Source organism: Ctenopharyngodon idella, chromosome 9 (genome assembly GCF_019924925.1).
Source record: "Ctenopharyngodon idella isolate HZGC_01 chromosome 9, HZGC01, whole genome shotgun sequence".
In the NCBI taxonomy this organism is placed as follows: domain Eukaryota; kingdom Metazoa; phylum Chordata; class Actinopteri; order Cypriniformes; family Xenocyprididae; genus Ctenopharyngodon; species Ctenopharyngodon idella.
In genome coordinates this window covers 6,194,457-6,211,542 of record NC_067228.1, presented here as the reverse complement: position 1 = coordinate 6,211,542, position 17,086 = coordinate 6,194,457, and the positions used below count along the sequence as shown (strand labels likewise).

Sequence of the window (17,086 nt, the reverse complement as noted above, 5' to 3'; positions counted from 1 at the left end):
ACAAAGTGGTAGGCCACTTAGAAGTCGCCAACTTTCTGCAGAGTCAATAGCTACAGACCTCCAAACTTCGTGTGGCCTTCAGATTAGCTCAAGAACAGTGCGTAGAGAGCTTCATGGAATGGGTTTCCATGGCTGAGCAGCTGCATCCAAGCCTTACATCACCAAGTGCAATGCAAAGCGTCGGATGCAGTGGTGTAAAGCACGCTGCCACTGGACTCTAGAGCAGTGGAGACGTGTTCTCTGGAGTGATGAATCACGCTTCTCTGTCTGGCAATCCGATGGACGAATCTGGGTTTGGCGGTTGCCAGGAGAACGGTACTTGCCTGACTGCATTGTGCCAAGTGTAAAGTTTGGTGGAGGGGGGATTATGGTGTGGGGTTGTTTTTCAGGGGTTGGGCTTGGCCCCTTATTTCCAGTGAAAGGAACTCTTAATGCTTCAGCATACCAAGACATTTTGGACAATTTCATGCTCCCAACTTTGTGGGAACAGTTTGGGGATGGCTTCTTCCTGTTCCAACATGACTGCGCACCAGTGCACAAAGCAAGGTCCATAAAGACATGGATGACATGGATGAGAAGTTTCATCTGACCATAGAAGCCAGTCCCGTTTGAAGTTCCAGTCTTGTCTGACAACTGAATATGCTGGAGATTGTTTCTGGATGAGAGCAGAGGATCTTTCTTGAAACCCTCCTGAACAACTTGTGGGAATGTAGGTGCTGTTTGATAATTCTTTTAGGCTTTCTGAGACTCAAGACTCAACTAATCTCTGCAATTCTCCAGCTGTGATCCTTGGATCCTTGGAGTCTTTGGCCACTCAAACTCTCCTCCTCACCGCGCATTAGGACGATTTAGACACATGTCGTCTTCCAGGCAGATTTGTAACATCTTTAGTTGGTTGGAACTTCTTATTTATTGCCCTGATAGTGGAAATGGGGATTTTCAATGCTTTAGCTTTTTTCTTACAGCCACTTTCTATTTTGTGAAGCTCAACAATCTTTTGCTGCACATCAGAACTATATTCTTTGGTTTTACTCATTGTGATGAATGATTATGGGAATTTGGCCTTTGTGTATCCTCATGTTTATACTCCTCTGGAACAGGAAGTCATGGCTGGACAATTTCATGTTCACCCTGGTGTGCAAAAAAAAAAAAAAAAAAAAAAATGTAAATATGAATGGGAATATACTTCAGAGATATTTTACTCATAAAAAATTCTAGGGGTGCCAATAATTGTGGCCAACGTGTTTTGGAGAAAAACATTTATTTCACAATGTGATTTTATATATATATATGTATATATAGATACTCTGCCTTTCAGAGCAGATCCATAAGATTTGCTTTTACCTTGAAAGACTTTTTCAAGTCTGGAAAACACCTTGTACTCGTGAATTAGTCACATCTTGAGTTTGAAGTTTAGTGGAAATGGGTGTGATTTAATGTGGATGCGGGACCATCTCTCTTTTTATATGTGCTTCTCTCTAACAGCATGACAGCCGCAGTTAAAGTTAAAGATGTGATAGAATGTTCTCAGGTGTACAGCCAAAGTGCCCTGGGCGTGTCACCCTTCATCTGTCCGTCAATACCAACCACAGGCCACTTTGGTGAAATTACATAGTGGGCTCTGAAGTGGCAGAGCACGGTGAATGCCCTCACTCTCATCTCGCTGCCCTCCGCTGTCATCTGGCTCTTCTTTAGGTGTAATGTTGACTGTGGATGGGTGTCTGCCTCCTATAAGCCACTCTCACAGAGATTTGAACTTTTGCAGATCAGTCTTCATTTAAATGTGTGCACGGTGATGGCATTAAAGACTCTCGGGGTGAATAGCCCCCTTTTTCTTCTCTCCGCCCATGGCTCATCAAACATGCTTTTATTCTGAAATGCACATCAGTCTGCTCTAAATCGCATCTTTGAAAGATAAGAACCGAGAGCGGGGAATTTCAATGCCAAACATGCCGCTAAACATAACCTCAGAGAAAATCATGTCTTTATGCGTGTTAACATTGGGGCCATGTGCAAACCAGAAAATACCTTCTTCCCCTTAGGCCTGTGTGGTAAAAATTTGTTTTGATGCTCATATTGATAGTTACAGCATTCATTCATATGTGTAGAAGTGTATTTGCATGTAGAGTTTAAGCAGAAAATATGGTAAAAATGCACTTTTTTTTTGCAGTGCTGTCTTTTGCAAAATATGTTTTTATGAATAAATAATGTGAAATGTAACATAAAATAATGGTGCAAACTACTACTCCATTGTGTGAAAAGACTTCTATTGGACTTGATACAAGTTACACATGCAGTGACAAACACAGACAGCACTTTCTATTCAGTAAATCTGCCTGAATCCAGATGATTTAAAGGGGTAGTTTATGAAAATGATCATTACACTCATGTTGTTTTGAATCCAAAAGTGTTGTCTCTTTCTTTATGTGAGAAATAGACTAATTATGAAGTCTTTATTCACTGAAAATTTTGCCCTTCAAAATGCCATTAGTTTACATTTTACTTTAGATTTTTATTCACTGCCAGATGTTTTTATGTAAAGAAACTTACATTTCATCAGTTTATGTATACCCTGGTAATCAAACCATAAAATGGATATCTTGAATGTAATGTAAGTCACTTCAGTTCAATAATACAAGATGGATAATAAATTTAAGAGTTGCGACAGACAGGAAGATTTTCCAGGAAAAATGGCCTGATTGATTCTGACATGATGATAAATAACTAAAGACAGAATTTTAAGTTTTAGGTGAATTTCCTTTAAGTTTTATAGCCTGTAGCCAGACACTGAGGTGGTTGAACATTTCTTCCACACAGCCACGCAAGATGAATGAAAAACAAATCAGCAAGTGCATGTACATCTCCCAGATAACTGCATTTCACAGTCCTGCACTTTTACATCAGCCAGATGAGCAGAGGTTTGTTATTTTTTGTTTCCTATTGGATTGTTCTTTCTCTGTTATTGCAGGAGCGTCTCCTCTCGCAGTGTACTGATATGATGCACTCTGACAAATGCATGCTGGGAGTTTTAACCTCCAAGCTGGCTTTGGGATCCTGCGAAAGAGCAGATGTTGGTCTCTGTTTGTGTGTTTAACTAGTAGCATTAATGAACTGATGTGTGTCCAGCTGCTAGTTAAACTGTCGCTGGACTGTGTGTACTCAGAGATGGAGGGATCTGACACAGCTGTGCAAACAGGAAATCCTGTAATCTCCTCTCGCTGCCCTCAGAGGCCAAAGAAACAAGTCAAATGTGACATGGCTTGAGTCCCAGTGTCAACACCTTTTTAGTTGTTACTCTTGAGTCTGTGCCTCTGGTCCAACACCAAGTAGCATCCTAACAGAAATGGAAACTGATAAAGGACTAATCCAGCCTTTTTAATCCTCCCAGTTAGGGCTGCATGAGATACCGAAATTATAGAAATCTTGCAAATGTACATATCGCAACAGCTTGCAATAACTGAATGATTTTATTACTTAAGATTGCGAAAAGTCTAAGTTTTAGGTCGATACAGACAGCAGAGAGTTTACTGGACACATGACTGTTACATACATGTGATATGCTTAAATGTTATTAGTCACAATAAACAAAGTACTCACGCGCACAGGAAGCCACCACTCGGACAGCGTGTGAATCCCAAATTCAGTTCTCTTCCGCAGCTTATATATCCAAATATGCACAAAATTGTCAAAATGCCCATCTTGGTGAGTATTCAAGTAAAAACAGTCATTTATGTCTTAAGTGGAGTGAACAGTTGAGAAAGAAATTGCACATGTAACAATATATTGGCTCCGTGCAGCTCTTAAAGTGACAGCAGCCTAATAAACCTTCTTCTGTCTGACTGCTAAATGTTAATCAAACAACAATAGACAAAGAGAAAATCACTCACTGCTCTTGACTGAATAACTTTTGTAGCTTTAATAAGAATTTGTATATATTTAATTCATACAGTGAAGACTAAGCAGTGTTATATTTTTACATTTGATTATTCAATTTCTGTTGTTAAAAATAAAGTTAGGTTTAAACATTTTAAAGTGACAAATTTGGACTCGTCTGACCATAGATCACTTTTCCACTTTGAAACAGTCCATTTTAAATGAGCCTTGGCCCACAGGACATGACAGCGCTTCTGGACCATGTTCACATATGGCTTCCTTTTTGCATGATAGAGCTTTAGTTGGCATCTGCAGATGGTACGGTGGATTGTGTTTACCGACAGTAGTTTCTGGAAGTATTCCTGGGCCCATTTAGTAATGTCATTGACACAATCATGCCGATGAGTGATGCAGTGTCGTCTGAGGGCCCGAAGACCACAGGCATCCGATAAAGGTCTTCGGCCTTGTCCCTTACGCACGAAGATTTCTCCAGTTTCTCTGAATCTTTTGATGTTATGCACTGTAGATGATGAGATTTGCAAAGCCTTTGCAATTTGACGTTGAGGAACATTGTTTTTAAAGTATTCCATAACCTTTTACGCACTCTTTAACAGATTGGAGAGCCTCTGCCCGTCTTTACTTCTGAGAGACTCTGCCTCTCTAAGACATCCCTTTTATAGCTAATCATGTTACAGACCTGATATCAATTAACTTAATTAGTTGCTAGATGTTCTCCCAGCTGAAAATTTCTTGCTTTTTCAGCCATTTTTTGCCCCCGTGCCAACTTTTTTGAGACCTGTAGCATCAAATTTGAAATGAGCTCATTTAGTGGATAAAAGTGTAAAATTTCTCAGTTTAAACATTTGTTATCTGTGTTCTATTGTGAATAAAATATTGGCTCATGTGACTTGAAAGTCTTTTAGTTTTCTTTATATTCAAATTTAAAAACACGTCCCATCTTTTCCGGAATTCAGGTTGTATATTATATTAAATGGTTAGTTCACCGAAAAAGTCCTCACCCTCATGTCGTTCCAAACACAAATTAAGATATTTTTGATGAAATCCTAGAGGTTTCTGAACCACACATAGGGAGGTATAGGGAGGTCAGAAAGCTCTCGGATTTCATCAAAAATATCTTAATCTTGTGTTCAGAAGATGAACGAAGGTCTTACAACGACATGAGGGTGAGTAATTAATGACAGAAATTTCATTTTTCGGTGAACTAACCCTTTAATAAAGTGTAATTTATTTAATTTATATTATTATTCTTTTTTGTTTTAAATAGCTTTTTATCTACAATATTCAACAGGTTTTATTTTCGTGTTATTTCTGTTGTTTTATTTTAAAAGACGTTTAGGTTCAAACTTGTTTTTTTTTTTGGTCTGTGATCAGTCACAACATCAATCGCTTCCAGTATAGATGCAAAGTGAAGCTGAGACAATGACCTTCTTGCCCTGGTGTAGTGATCATCCTCCAGTCTCCTGTTCTCCACAGATGCAGATGACACATTCAGCGGCCTCCTAAAACGCCATCACCGCACCTTGCCTGTGATTTTTGTGTCTACCACTTGTAGATTGAAGCTGATCTCATTGCTGTTTATGGATTCATGAGCAAAATGAGAACAGCAGAGGAAGCTAAATCAAAAGCGACAGACACAAAACGAGCTCAAGTCTCGGAGCCGCTCATTACACCGTAGACCATTAGCAGACCAGCAAGAGGAGAAAAGAGCAGAGAGATGAAAATCAAGGAGCCGTTTGACGCCTGCTGAAATTTCAGCTCCGCTCATACAAATACTCTCACAACACCACTCCCCTGACTCTTTTCAATTTTCTTATGGAATATTAATCTTTAATAGGGTAATAATTGTGGTAGCATATTTGATGTCACCCACCATTAGACCAGATTAATTAGGCCATTTAGTTTAGCTTAAGAAAGTGTCGGCCATGAAGAATGGGCCAGAGCGAAAGCAGAGAGCTGTGATTGGCTTCTTTATGTGCTTTGTAATGGCTTTCATTGGGCCGTCTCACATAAAGTATTGTGTGTGCTTTAGTACTGATAGGTGAAAATGTTGCTCAGTGTTTGATCAGTGACGACATACTGGTTTTTATTCATTTATTTTTATGGTCTAGATATATCAAGTTATTGCAGACAATGATTTAAATTTTTAAATTGAAGTTAAATTTATTATTATTTCTTATGGGCTCAAAGCGGAAGTGCTTCCCACAAGGCTCTCTGCTCAGACATTCCAACACTAGATTTTTTTATAGATTTTCCCTTTTCTTTATTTCAGGCATAAAACTTATAGAGGGTGAACAATTTGATCAACTGTTTTGTACTGTTGTTCAGGTGTCTTAGCTGGAAATGTACCTTTTGTGTTTCACAGAAGAAAGAAATCAAACCTATTTGGAAAGACGCGAGTAAATAATGACACGAGAATTTCAATTTTTCTGTGAACTATGCCTTTAAAAATATTCCAAGTGTCTATTTGAAGAAAGAGAAAGCAGAAATACTGACATTATTTCCTTGACAGAGTCTTTTGTTAATCTAGAAGCTCTTGGTATCGGCTCTGTGTCACACGGCCATATAAAAGCTGCCTCACTATAGCCTCAAGTCAGCACAGCCCTGCATCTCGACTCTATTATGAGGAATTTTTTAATAAAATGTAGAGTTTTCCTCTAGTGTTTGTGTTGTATTTTTCACCTGAGCCCAAGCGGCGTCTATGTCAAGGGGGACTAAAAGCCCGTTGATGTCAATAACTGTATTTTTCCTCCGAGGCAGCTGAAGATGAGGTCTAATCGAATGGATATTAAAGTCACAATAGACTGCTCCTGCTATTACGGCCTGTCAAGCACGGCCCTTTCTCTCAAAGATTAGTTTCTCCTGCTGAATATTTATACACTTACTGTAGGCTTAACCTCACAGTCAATGGTGTTTCATTCCTCTTCTATCCTATTCTCTCCTCTCCTCTTTCATTTCTGTCCTCTTCTCACCTCTCTTCTCCTCTTGTTCTCACTGCTCCACTCACCTATCTAAATAAAGCAGCACGGGATGCATGATGCCATTATTTAGAGACGTTATATGACTGCCTATACTTTCTCTTTGAAACTTGCAACACCAGTTCTTTTAGTGTAATCTTCAAGGGCACTATAGTGAGATTAATGATTGGAGGGAAGTATGTTTGTTTTCTTGAATTTGACTTCCACAGTCATAGAAAACAGTATCAGGGAATTTTGGAAGGCCTGGAAAAGTCATGTAAATGTTGTATAATTCTATAGCTATTGCTCTTGTATGGAGTCGAGCTTTCTAACAAGGCCATAGTGTGTGAGCAAATTGTTCTTTGAGTCGATTCTCGACTGTTTGAACAAGTTCACAAATTAGTATGAAAGATTCTTCTGCTTTTAATTATGAATCATTTGGAATTCATTTTGAATTTGAATTTGAATCTTAATCACTGGAAATGTCAGGGAAATACACTTGTTAAAGTGTGGGAGCCTTATATTAATAAATTCTGATAATATAGCTGATCAGTAAGACATCATACATTAAAATGCATGATTTTATTAAGGAAAGATAGCCATAAAATGCTGACACATTTTGTTACGAGTGTCTCTATGTAGTAACTTTATCTGTCAACATAATATTATATGATAATATGATTAATAATTGAGCACTTATAATAAATGAGCAGCAAATCAGCATTTTAAAATGATTTCTGAAGGATCATGTGACATTGAAGACTGGAGTAATGATGCTGATAATTCAGCTTTGCATCACAGGAATTAATTACATTTTAAAATATATTCTAATAGAAAAGTTTTTAATATTCAATTGTAGTAATATTTCACAATATTTTACTGTATTTTGTAATGAATAACTACAGCCTTTGTGAGGATGAGACTTTCAAAAAATTTAAAAATCACACCATCCCCAAAGTATGTATGTCTGTGTATATGCAAGTCTATGGAATATTTTCCATCCACCAGGTGAAAATGATGAATCCAAACTAGGGCTGCACAACATATCGTTTTAGCACCGAAATCGGATGTGCGATGTCTAGTATAGGGATCGTTAATCCGTACAGACCAGACACCACTGTTCAAAACGCAGGTGATTCTCTGATTAATTGCAAAGTTTGACCATCGTACAATGAAAGTTTATCATTTAAATGTGTTTTAGGTCCTGTCAGTTTAAACATTCAAGAGATTTGAAACCATTTGAGCACACAAAGACGCGAAAGAGAGCTCAATTCTGAACGTGCGGCTGTTTTATGTGCGCACAGTTGCACGCAGATGCACGTGAACACCGCACTGCCATTCTCTTCCGTGTCTATTTGTGCCTGAACTGACACATACATGCAAAATAATTGTCTAAATGCACGTAAAAGATCGCCTATCCGCGTAAAAACTATTGATTATGGCTAAGGTGTGACAGTATTTTGGATATGCGCTGCACATTCGGTCTTACAGAAAGCAGCAGTGGTTTCTGTCACGTTGTGATGAATGTTTATCAAACAACAAAAGACAGGAAAATCACTTTTGTAGTTTTAACACAGATTAATTGTTTAATTTATTCAGTGAGACTGTATTATTTTACACTATGTATTATTTTACACTATGTATTATTACACACAGTATTATTTTACATTTGATTATTTAATTTCTGTACCTGAATACTGTTAGACTTACCTTATTTCATTTGTATCTTTGTTCTATTATATTTGTCTATGCTTGTAATTTATTCATTATTTTCTGTGCGTATTCACTCACCTACAGAATCACCCCAATCATCCTAGAATGATTAATTCTTTCCAAATAGAGCTATTCAAGTCATCTGGTGAAATTTTTTTCATATCGCAATATTGCAGAAAAACAAAATATCGCAATGTCAATTTTTTTCAATATTGTGCAGCCCTAATCCAATCACTTGAGCATGATTTGAGGTGTCATTCATGTCTGTAGCACAAACGGTCACCATGTGTTGCATGGTGAATTTAGTTATTATCAGGGGTTTGTCCAAGTTACTGCCCCCAAGGTTGAGCAGAAGTAACTGTGATTCTATTTATTTAGTTTACTTTAGCAAACAGCATTAATGATGATCTCTTTTCCTGTCTGTCTTTCTGTCAGGTGTGGCTGGGGCTCAGCAAGCGCAGGGCCAGTCGAGGCGTTTCACCACCATGGATGTTGATGAGGAGGAGAACATGAGTGAGTGCTCATAGCTGAACCCCAAACCCTCCATTCCAGCACAGAGCCCTGAGCACTCCCCTTAACTAATGTGTCATTTAGTGAACAGTTCGTGTGCCTTCCCGTCCCTCTATATGCCCATCACGCTGAACAATCCCAGCTGAGAGTGTTTAGACATGGGCAAAATTTTTACGTTGAAACTTCGGTCTGTTCAGACCACTTCTTTTATTTTTTTTACAGACACATTTTTTTATTTTTTTGAAAAGGTCTTCTATGTTTAGTAATTTTTTCATTATTGCAATACATTTTCAAAAATAAACAAAATAACATTTTAATGTGTTAGATGAATAGATATTTATATTTATTTAAACATATGTGACCCTTTGCTGGCAAAATGACTCTGAATGCGCATAGGCTAATTTCGAGCTACAGGCAAAACAAGTGAAAAATGTCAATTTTGGTCAGAATTGAGGTTTTCACAAAAATTAGTTCATTAAGTCCTTGTCTAGCGATCCCAGTGCTCTAAACAGCAATTAAACATCTAAAAGTGTCTTTATTTGTACGTTTTCTGAGAGGAGTACCTTTCCTTTGTCCATGAAAAATGCAGTTTTTCCTCTGCTCACTTCTGGACGACTGGCGCTTCCCTCAGCACAAGTTTGGTATCGTTGTAAAACGCAGCATTCCAACTTTGAATATTCATAGCGAATTCTCGATGGCATGAGTCTGAACCACTGAAATGTGATTTTCAAACTCATGCTGATGTAAACAAAATGATCTTACTCGCGCTGACTGTCAGATCCGAAACGCGCACACAAAGACGCCTCAGACAGCGCATGATCCCGATATACACACATACACAGAATTAAGCCTCGTACACACCGGGACGATTATCGCACACGCTTATCGCCAGCATTTTTCGAGACGTTTTTTGTTCATACCCAAGCGATTTTCACTGGCACTTGTGCTGAACGGTAGTGCAAATAAACATATTTATGATATTAATAAAATTAAAGAAGATAAAAATACAGATATAAATTGGCATATATGGCATATACATGACATGAGGAGATGGTAGTCAGAAACGGTAGTGCAAATAAGTCACAATGACAGTAGTGCAAGTGAACGGTAGTGCAAATAAACACATTTATGAAATAGACATTCTCAACTATATTTCTTGAATGTGAAAGAAAAAAAACAGTAAAAATACAGAAATAAAATGGCATATAATACACATCTATTAGTGTGGCCAAGAACTGCAAGAGCACCCATAGTTTGTAGGGGTCTTCCTCGTCTACTTACTTCCTCTTCGTCATTTTGGTATCAGTGTGTGCTCGGCAAGACAGTTTTGTGCTTGAGCGCCACCAAGTCATGTTTTACTGTAACTTCAGCAGCTCCATGCACGAGGCATTTTTTTTAAAATGACGCTTTTACACCTGGCGTTTTTCGCGTCGGTGTGCACACTCACATTGGCACCCTTTGCTTAGTCACAAGGCGTTAAACGTCAGCGATAATTGAACGCAATATTTGTCCCAGTGTGTACAGGCCTTTACAGTATTTCAAAAAATCTGTGTTGGCGAGTATTCACACAAACATCATCTGTTATGTCTTGAGTGAATGTTTGATTAACTGTTGGGGAAAAACATCTGATGTGTAACATATTAGATCCGTGTGGTACAGTAGGTCTTAATATGTAGGCTGTCTGTTTCATTAAAGTTAATCAAACAATTGTGGAATCATGGAAAAAAGTTAAATATATATATTTTTCCTCTAAATATGGGTTTTGACTTGGTTTGTGCCAAATTTGGTGTTATTACCAGGGATTTTAAGGGATGGTTGCAAGATGATTTTGTTTTGGAACCTTCAGAAAACTCAATTTTTCTCAAAATTGACTTTTCCAACAAATCATACATCATTTTGAAGGTTTTTTAATAGGGAATATGAGAATAACAAAAACTAATTTTTGAAAATTTGCTCATTGCAACTCATTTTGTCAGCACGGGTCACATACTTCAGGCATATATAAGATTTATCCACATACAGCAAAACATATGACTAGAAAATAATGTAATTTTGCCCTGTTGCTTGCTTGCATTGTGTATTGGGTGTTACACCTTCTACTTTTCAAGCATGTCCAATTCCAAAATAATTTAAAATTACTGCTGCTTTTTGATTTTGTTTCTAAATCTTGTTTAAAGGGATACTTCACTCAAACATGAATCTTCATTTACTCGCATTTTATGACTTATTTTATGAAACACAAAAGATGAACATTGGGGTTCAAACTACATTGAACCCCATTAACTTTCATTGTACTGACTGATTTTTTTTCTTTTCCCCCAATTTTTTTCTTTTGTGTTCCACAGAAGAATACATCATAAAACGTCATGACAGTGAGTAAATGATGACAGAATTTTCATTTTTGGGTGAACGATTCCCTTAATTGTCATTGTCCTTCAGCACTCATTTTGTACCACTGCAAATTTAGCTAAAAAAGGTAGTTAAGTAAAATTGCAAAACATGTTATGAATATAATTTCATTTGCTTTAAAACACAAATAAATTATCAGTGGTTTAAAACAAGGTAGCGGGAAAAAATGCAGAACCATCAAACTATCAGTATCGCTAGATGATGTGCTAAATAATCGAATATCCTAGAATCCTAGAAATCTCCTAATTCACTGGGCTTTACACTTGAATGTGAACAAAGAAGACTGATCGCACTCAAGACTGGAGAAATACACAGTGTTCCTACGGTGTCTCGGAGTCCCATTCCTCTTTATTCAACAGTGCTGTGAATAGAAGATTCTGGGAAGAGTTGTTAACCCAGAGGAAATGTAACCCTCTATTGTCCCGTCACTCCGCAGCTTCTGTTCAGAGCCACTGACAATGGAGGGCCCCGTCATTTATTACGGATCTGTAGGGAAGCGGGCGCTTTCTTATTTAGATTTACTGCCGATAAGCATACTTGATATCCAGAAGCTTTCTGCCTCTGACAGTGCATATTTCTCTATCAGGTTTAGACGTTAGGAGCAGGAAACTACAGGATTTTGGGCAGCAATTCAGCACCGGATTTTCCACCCCATTGAGTGAAAGACCAGCAAGTTATTTTTCGCCACCTTTTTTAGCAGCCTTACCAGTGTTTTCCCATTCATAGGAATTTCAGAGAGTTTTAAAGATTTTGACCAATAACTGCATTCGACTACATTGCTGTGCACCAATTGAGAATCAACATGGTGGCCTTTTTGACACATTACTAATACACGCAAAGGTAGCTGGTGCACTTCGCTGTTACTGTTAAGACATTGAAGTCCATGGCTCTAGAGGAAAATCCGGTTTCCATGTGATTTAAGCTGTCAGCGCCCTTTCCCTTATTACTCTGTAGTGAGCCAATGCTGTTTACTGGTTACAGTAAGTACAGTTTTTAGGATGTTATGCTTTTTCAGCATGTGCAATTGATTTAAATTTCAGCTGAAGGTGGGCAGGTCTCTAAACTGATAGCTTTAACATCTCTAGTAAACAAAGTTGTTTTTGTTTTTCCAGGGCAGTTAGTTAAAGTTGCATTGCATAAATCTTTTGGGCATTCTTTGTTGATAGTGTAAAATTAACTCTGTTCTGAAAGTTAGTGACCTGCCTTGGTGTCTACTAAGGCTACATCTTAAAGGATTAGTTCACTTTAAAATGAAAATTACCCCATTCTTTACTCACCCTCAAGCCATCCTAGGTGTATATGACTTTCCTTATTCAGATGAACACAGTCGGAGAAATATTAATAAATATCCTGACGCATCCGAGCTTTATAATGGCAGTGAACCGGATCAACGAGTATGAAGCTCAAGAAAGTGCCTCTATCCAAAGCAAAACATACTCCACACGGCTCCAGGGGGTTAATAAAGGCCTTCTGAAGCGAAGCGATGTGTTTGTGTAAGAAAAAATATCCATATTTAACAAGTTATAAAGTAAAATATCTAGCTTCCACCAGACCGCCGTCCGTATTCAACTCACAAAGAAAGTGTAACGCCTCTCGCAGTTCAAAACGCTTACAATACGTCCTACGCCTTCCATATTCAACTTACGGAAAAAGCATAACTGACACGACCCCCGGAGCCGTGTGGAGTACGTTTTGCTTTGAATGGAAGCACTTTCTTCAGCTTCATACTCGTTGGTCCCGCTCACTGCCATTATAAAGCTTAGATGCGTCAGGATATTTATTAATGTAACTCCGATTGTGTTCGTCTGAAAGAAGATAGTGATATACGCATGGGATGGCTTGAGGGTAAATAAAGCTTGGGGTAATTTTAATTTTAAAATGAACTAATCCTTTAACTGAAATTTAACCTCAAAAGTTTGGAACGTTTTTGGCAAGCACAGATTCAGCTGAATTAATTTGACACATTAGTCTTATAAGCAATAATAACATACAGCAAAATAGTAAATGTTTAATTTGTTACTGAATGGATTATAAAAGTATTGGTAGTATCTTTTAAAGTGGCCTACTTAAGATCCTTTAAAAAGCCTACCTATGTAGGCATCTCACTAGGTTTTAGAACAGAGTCATTGTTTTAGCAAGAGTGATTTCCATCATTAAGGCCAGAGTCAAAGCGCTTACGTGAGCTGATGAGTGCGTGTGTGTGTTGCATGTGAGGGAGTGATGTGGATATGTGCATACAAATTTGACATGCATAAGAAGGGTTTTGATTTTCAGATTCTGCTCCAGACTGTATTTTGTCTGTCTCTCTCTCTCTCTCTCTCTCTCTCTCTCTCTCTCTCTCTCTCTCTCTCTCTCTCTCTCTCTCTTTTTCTCCTTCACGATTCTTTCTTGCTCACCCCCCCTCCCCAACACATTTTCCCTCACACGACTTTCTCTCTTCTCAGATATCTTCATTTTATTTCTCCTCCTGCCTTGCACCCACTCCCTTATCCACCCTGTTGCTCCTTCTGTTTGCAGAGAGCTCTTACTCTGTTCCCCTACTGTTCACGGACGCTATTCTCTCTTTACCAGAGCACTGAAAGCAGTAACCTAGCGAGCTTTTGCTGAAGGATGTTATAAATGAAAATTTAGCCAAAGTTCCATCAGCTTTGTCAACAGGACATGATGATGTGTGTTTCCTCTGCAAGACCTTCTTCTTAAGTGAAAACAATTGTGTCCTGTAAATATAAACACATGAGAATATAATTCTCATGAAAACATGCCCAGGTCCTATTTCACCCCAAAATCTAAATAGAATAAAATAATATTTCACATTTAAAAAACCAAGCCTAATGTTAAGGCTATTTTTGGTTTTATTTAATTTTATTTTTGTTTTTGCTCTCACAGTTAACACATTCATGTATGCGATTAAATATGCTTTTTTTTAATTACAGCATTTGTTTTAAAAACTTATTGAAACCTTCAGATGACTGAAGAGCACTATTGCATAAATATTAAATGTCATCCACAAAATACATAATAATTGCATGTAGGCATATTTAATTTTATATATTTAGTATTTTAAAGGAACTGATTAAAGATTAACCATGATTTAAATCTTTTAATTGATTGACAGCCCTATTTTTTGACAGTTTTTTCTTTTGATTTTGGGTTGAAATATGATGCTTGACAGGGTTTTGTGAGATAAGAGAACTATGTTCTTGATACCACACTAAAAACTGAAATTTAACTTTATTATGAACCCAATTTTATTGGTGTATTATATAGAGGGACCTGAAAAAGTGCATTTGCTGCTCAAAAAGAGCCTCATTTAATTAGTAATTAGACTTTTAAAGCTTTGGTTTCTGTTCTCCATTAGCACATATTTTATCTCCAATGAGATGATTGATTGACTCGGCACAAGCCATTGCCTGCCAAACTGAATGCTCAAACTGTACTTTAAATTAAACTGATGATTATGATCATTTAGATTTCATACCTCATGGTCTTCCTTAATTAAGTTAATTAATCGGGTTTTTTCTTCCTTGAAAGTTTTTTTTTTTTTTTTTTTTTTCTCAGTGTCATCTCCGAAATTCCTCTCATAATGATGTTTCACAAGATTAGTCTAAAAATGTATCATGCTAGCATACCTCGGCATACAAAAATGGAACACACATCACTTGTTCGGTTACAAAGAGAGATAAAGGAATCTATAAATTTTACATTTACAAGATCCTGCAACGAAGGCGTTGTAAGTTACTCTTTCTGGGCACCGCAGGTTCATGCAGCACCGACGTAAAGGAAAACCGCAACCTGGACAACGTCTCTTCTAAGGAGGGAGCTGGCCTGGTGGAGCAGCTCCCCAACGGTAGTGGAGGAGGGGGTCGCAAGCGCCCCCTGGAGGAGGGCAACAATGGCCATGCGCACTCGAAATTCAGACCCAAGAAACGTAAGAAAACACCAGGGCCGGTTCTGCCCAAGAACGCCCTGATGCAACTAAACGAGATCAAACCAGGCTTGCAGTACAAGCTTCTCTCGCAGACCGGCCCGGTCCATGCACCGGTTTTCGTCATGACCGTTGAGGTTAACGGGCAGTTGTTTGAAGGCTCAGGGCCTACAAAGAAAAAGGCCAAGCTGAATGCCGCTGAAAAGGCCCTGCGTTCCTTTGTTCAGTTTCCTAACGCGTCTGAGGCGCACCTGGCCATGGGCCGTACACTCACCGTCAACACGGATTTCACCTCTGACCAGGCTGACTTCCCTGACATGCTCTTCAACGGGTTTGAGACGCCGGCACCGCCCGAGGAATCATTTTTTCTGGGCTCCAACGGCAACGGCTCCTTAAACCCGCTGGGAGAGTATCCCGTGCCCCAGGCGCCAGGTATGAACAGCCTTGTGCAGGCGCCCCTGCAGCCACCCTCCTCCTTCACCTCCTCGACCAGCGGCAAGAACCCCGTCATGATTCTCAACGAGCTGCGCCCAGGCCTCAAATATGAGTTTGTGTCGGAGAGCGGGGAAAGCCATGCTAAGAACTTTGTGATGTCCGTGACTGTGGACTCGCAGACGTTTGAGGGCTCGGGCCGAAATAAGAAACTCGCTAAAGCACGGGCTGCCCAGGCGGCTCTGTCAGCGCTCTTCAACATGCAACTGGACCAGACCCCGTCACGCCAACCCATCCCCAGAGAGGGCCTACAGCTGCACCTGCCACAGGTAAGAGATCCGCACCACAGACTCGCCTTAGTTTTTCATTTTTGCCCGAAAACTTGGCTAGACATAATGATTGATGGATCTTAAAGGGTTAGTTCACCCAAAAATGAAAATTCTGTCATTAATTACTCACCCTCATGTTGTTCCAAACCCGTAAGACTTTCGTTCATCTTCGGAACACAAATGAAGATCTTTTTGATGAAATCTGAGAGCTTTCTGTCCCACCATAGACAGCTATGCAGCTGAAACTTTGACGCTTCAAAAAGTTCATTAAAGAGATCGTAAAACTAATCCATATGAATTGAGTGGTTTAGTCCAAATTTTCTGAAGAGACTCGATCGCTTTATATGATGAACAGATTTTTAAGCTTCTATTCACCTATAAATATTGTTCAGCGAACATATACAGAAGCTCAACCAAACCTGCTTGACGCGTGAGAACAAACCTCTTCCAGAATCTCAAATGTGCTGTGTAACACGTGAGAATGAACTTCATTGGTTCTCGCACTTCATGTGAACACGCTTGAGCTTCCATTGGTTTAACACGACTGATGTGTGTTGATGAGTGTTTATATGTGAATAAAAATCTAAATTCAATCTGTTCATCATACAAAGCGATCGTGTCTCTTCAGAAAATTTGGACTAAACCGCTCAATTCATATGGCTTAGTTTTATGATCTTTTCTTGAACTTTTTGAAGCGTCAAAGTGGTAGTTGCGTAGCTGTCAACGGAGGGACAGAAAGCTCTCAGATTTCATCAAAAAGATCTTCATTTGTGTTCCAAAGATGAACAAAAGTCTTATGGGTTTGAAACGACATGAGGGTGAGTAATTAATGACATAATTTTCATTTTTTGGTGAACTAACCCTTTAAAGGGTCATTCAGACAGAGCATGTTGTTGCATTCAAAAAAACACTAGATGTTG

The 17,086-nt window shown here is 38.7% G+C and overlaps 1 protein-coding gene across 4 annotated transcripts in view; it reads left to right on the top strand.

The window, feature by feature from the left end:
• The window catches only part of adarb1b (adenosine deaminase RNA specific B1b), a 155,998-nt gene that overhangs the window by 116,781 nt on the left and 22,131 nt on the right, over positions 1 to 17,086 (top strand). For 2 of the 4 annotated variants that reach the window (XM_051905045.1, XM_051905044.1), the window contains 3 exons: positions 8,997 to 9,074; positions 11,417 to 11,443; positions 15,238 to 16,166. In XM_051905045.1, the coding sequence (XP_051761005.1) occupies positions 9,047 to 9,074; positions 11,417 to 11,443; positions 15,238 to 16,166 (984 nt within the window). In that variant the 5' untranslated portion in view covers positions 8,997 to 9,046. The remainder of the gene's footprint in view (positions 1 to 8,996; positions 9,075 to 11,416; positions 11,444 to 15,237; positions 16,167 to 17,086) is intronic. The other 2 variants (XM_051905047.1, XM_051905046.1) reach the window with 1 other exon arrangement.